At 38.2% G+C, this 2,706-nt stretch overlaps 1 protein-coding gene across 1 annotated transcript; it reads right to left on the bottom strand.

Annotated features, from left to right (window-relative positions):
• Positions 1-541: 541 nt before the first annotated feature.
• Positions 542-2,346, bottom strand: DOT5 (C2H2-like zinc finger protein). Its single transcript, XM_068605678.2, has 2 exons — positions 1,798-2,346; positions 542-1,115 (listed from the first exon to the last, which is right to left on the bottom strand). Exons 1-2 carry the CDS (start codon positions 2,218-2,220, stop codon positions 612-614), a joined length of 927 nt encoding a protein of 308 aa, XP_068461779.1. The 5' UTR covers positions 2,221-2,346; the 3' UTR covers positions 542-611.
• Positions 2,347-2,706: the final 360 nt, after the last annotated feature.

Genomic DNA, 2,706 nt, shown 5'->3' on the forward strand with positions numbered 1-2,706 from the left:
GTATGTGTTTCCCTCTTCTTTTCTCTTTTCTTTCTATATCTATGGCTATGCAAATGCAAAAGTGTTGAACAGTAGAATCTGTGACTGTCCCTGTCTGCATGTCTGTCTATCATCTGCAGTCAGTCACTGAATACTCTTGACTACCTCTTCGTGACTCTCTCTCTCTCATTATCACAGGAAAAAGTAGCATGAAAAAGAAAACGTCCTTTAATTAGATAAGACTGTCACTTCTGCCATTAAACGCAAGAACCTTAGCTTTCATTTCACTGTTTGTCTTCATCTTCTCGCATCCTTCTCTCTCTCAGAGACAACAGACAAAGGTTCAGTGTCTAATTCATTCACCCAAATCTTAGTTACAACGAAAATCTACCAAAGTAAATAACCACCAAATGACTTGTCTCACTTCAATTTTTCTATATTAAAAATTATTTATATACACATTTAAGAGAAATATTTTGAAATGCATAACTAGAACACTGTTTATTATACTTATAAGAAGTAAATCAGTAATTAAAACTTGATCAGAGTGACAAAGTAGACAGAAAATGAGAAGAGGCAATTTCAATCCATATCAGAGAATCCATTCTACACTTCATAATATTATGGAATTATTAATTAAAAGAAAAAACCACTTGATTACTGTTATAACCTTCATCATCATCATCATCATCTTCTACATCTAGTTCCTCTTCATCTTCATCACCAAACAAGTCATCCTCCCCAATCTGATCACAACTCTCCACAGTGTGTGGAGCGTGGCCATCACCAAAGGCACGAACATGGTCTTTGAGGGACCTCTTGTGCTTGAAATCAGAGCCACAGATGCAGAACCAAAGCTTCCCACAGTTTTTCTCGTGTGTCCTCCAATCCCCTCTCACAGCAAAAGGCTTGCCACACTTTCTGCACCCAAAAGGCTTTGCTCCATGCTTCCTCTTGTAGTGAGTCTGAAGGGTTCTGAAATCCTTCAGTGGCCTAGACCTTGGATGGTCTATGTTGTTTTTGCAACCCTCAGCACAACAATAGCAGGGAAGCCTCAGCATTGAAGAAGCTGGTTTTGCTCCTCTCAGTGATTCAGGTCCTTTCCTATATTGTGAACCGTGTCCCCACATGTGCATCTACTTTGATACAATGCATAAGGGAAATTTGTATTGCATATTGTTAATTAATGCACCATCAGTTCATGAAAGAAAAATAATAAATTATAAAAACAATGAAAATACATTTCTGCTCACAACATTTTTTTTGTTATGTATTTTGGTAAGAGGGCTGACAAAGGTACCCCAAAAATGGGGTGGATTGAGGTGGAAAGATAGGAGAGATAAGAAGATAAAAACCATAGATATTTGATAATGAATGTTCCACATTCTAATGGGGTGTGAAAGGGTTAATTAAATTGCAATAACTAAAGAGATGTGTAAATTTATTTTGAAAGAAAGAAAAAGCAGAAGCATTTAAAGAAGGATCATTAATGGAGTCAAATTCAAACATTAACTAGAGAGTGTAATGGTTACTTGTTTACTGTGTATCTAATTCTTCAATAAATAAAAAAAAGTGGTGTTTTTCTTACGTTCTTTCTTTCAAATCCTTTTCACCTAGGCTTTAAAATTGATCATGAGATTATGATGGAGTTGATTGCTACACATTCTGGACTGTTTTTTAGCTGATGTGTTATAATATCTGTTGGATTCCTATCTGGTTGGGTTATAAAAAGTTTGAGTTGAGATTACTTAAGGGTTGAAATACCTCTATTTTATTTATTTTTGCTGATAAAAGAAAAAGATGTAGTTGAATAATCACCTGCATGTTGTTGAAACGGTTGAACATTTTGTTGCAGACAGTGCAGGAGAACTGGGTGGGTCCAATGAGGATTTGAGCCGGAGAAGGGATCCAGTACTGGCCCTGAATGGGAGTGGAGGTCAGATGAAGATCAGGCTTGCTAATGGGGGTGGGACTGTTTGGTGAAGTGGTGGGATTGGGAAGGCCAATGTGAAGAGCCACAGTTACACCTCTCTGATCATCAGAGGTAGGGTTATGCCGATAATGGTGCAGAGTGGAGGAGGAGGAGGAGGAGGAAGTGCCTTTGGGGTGGTGTTGTTGGCCAGGAGGGCCAAGAGAGAGGGAGATGGAGGCTTCATCCACAGCCTCCTGATGATGATGAGGTTCCAAGAAGGCACTGCTACCATGACAGGAGGGTATGTAGGAGAAAGGGTGAGTTTGCATGGTTTGATCTGTGAGATATGGTTGATGGGGGTGTTTTAATGTTATTCTATGATATGGTGAGAGAAGGTGGTAGTTAGGTAGCAGAGAGTAGAGTAGTGAGGGAGAGGGAGAGTGTGTTGTGTTGTGTGAGAGTGTAAGTGGGGACGAGAGAGGCAATAAATAAACAAATCTTGTGGATGTTAACTTTGGCTTCTTGCATTTTCAACATGGAAAAACAGTTATTCTAATCAACAAAACACCTTATAATATACCAAGTTTTATATTGTGTTCATGTGAAAAGCTGCAGATAAACGTGGTCATGCAGCAATCACAGACATCCTTAAAAGCTTTAACACTGTAATTAAAATAAGCATCACATACTTTTTCCTAAAACATTGCAATGTACACATCTAAAATCAACATCAACACTAACAATTAGTTGGTCCCAACCAGCTGGTTTTGAACCTTCTAGTAAGATTTCTGCTCTGTGTACTATAAACAAATAAA

This window comes from Phaseolus vulgaris, chromosome 3, assembly GCF_051622355.1.
Source record: "Phaseolus vulgaris cultivar YP4 chromosome 3, ASM5162235v1, whole genome shotgun sequence".
Classification (NCBI taxonomy): Eukaryota; Viridiplantae; Streptophyta; class Magnoliopsida; order Fabales; family Fabaceae; genus Phaseolus; species Phaseolus vulgaris.

What these genes read in the sequence shown, in the direction of transcription:
- DOT5 (XM_068605678.2), bottom strand. Translation starts at nt 2,220, where the DNA reads ATGCAAACTCACCCTTTCTCCTACATACCCTCCTGTCATGGTAGCAGT. An exon ending in ACCGTTTCAACAACATGCAG is followed by an intron (nt 1,116 to 1,797) that starts GTGATTATTCAA and finishes GTATCAAAGTAG; the next exon opens with ATGCACATGTGGGGACACGG.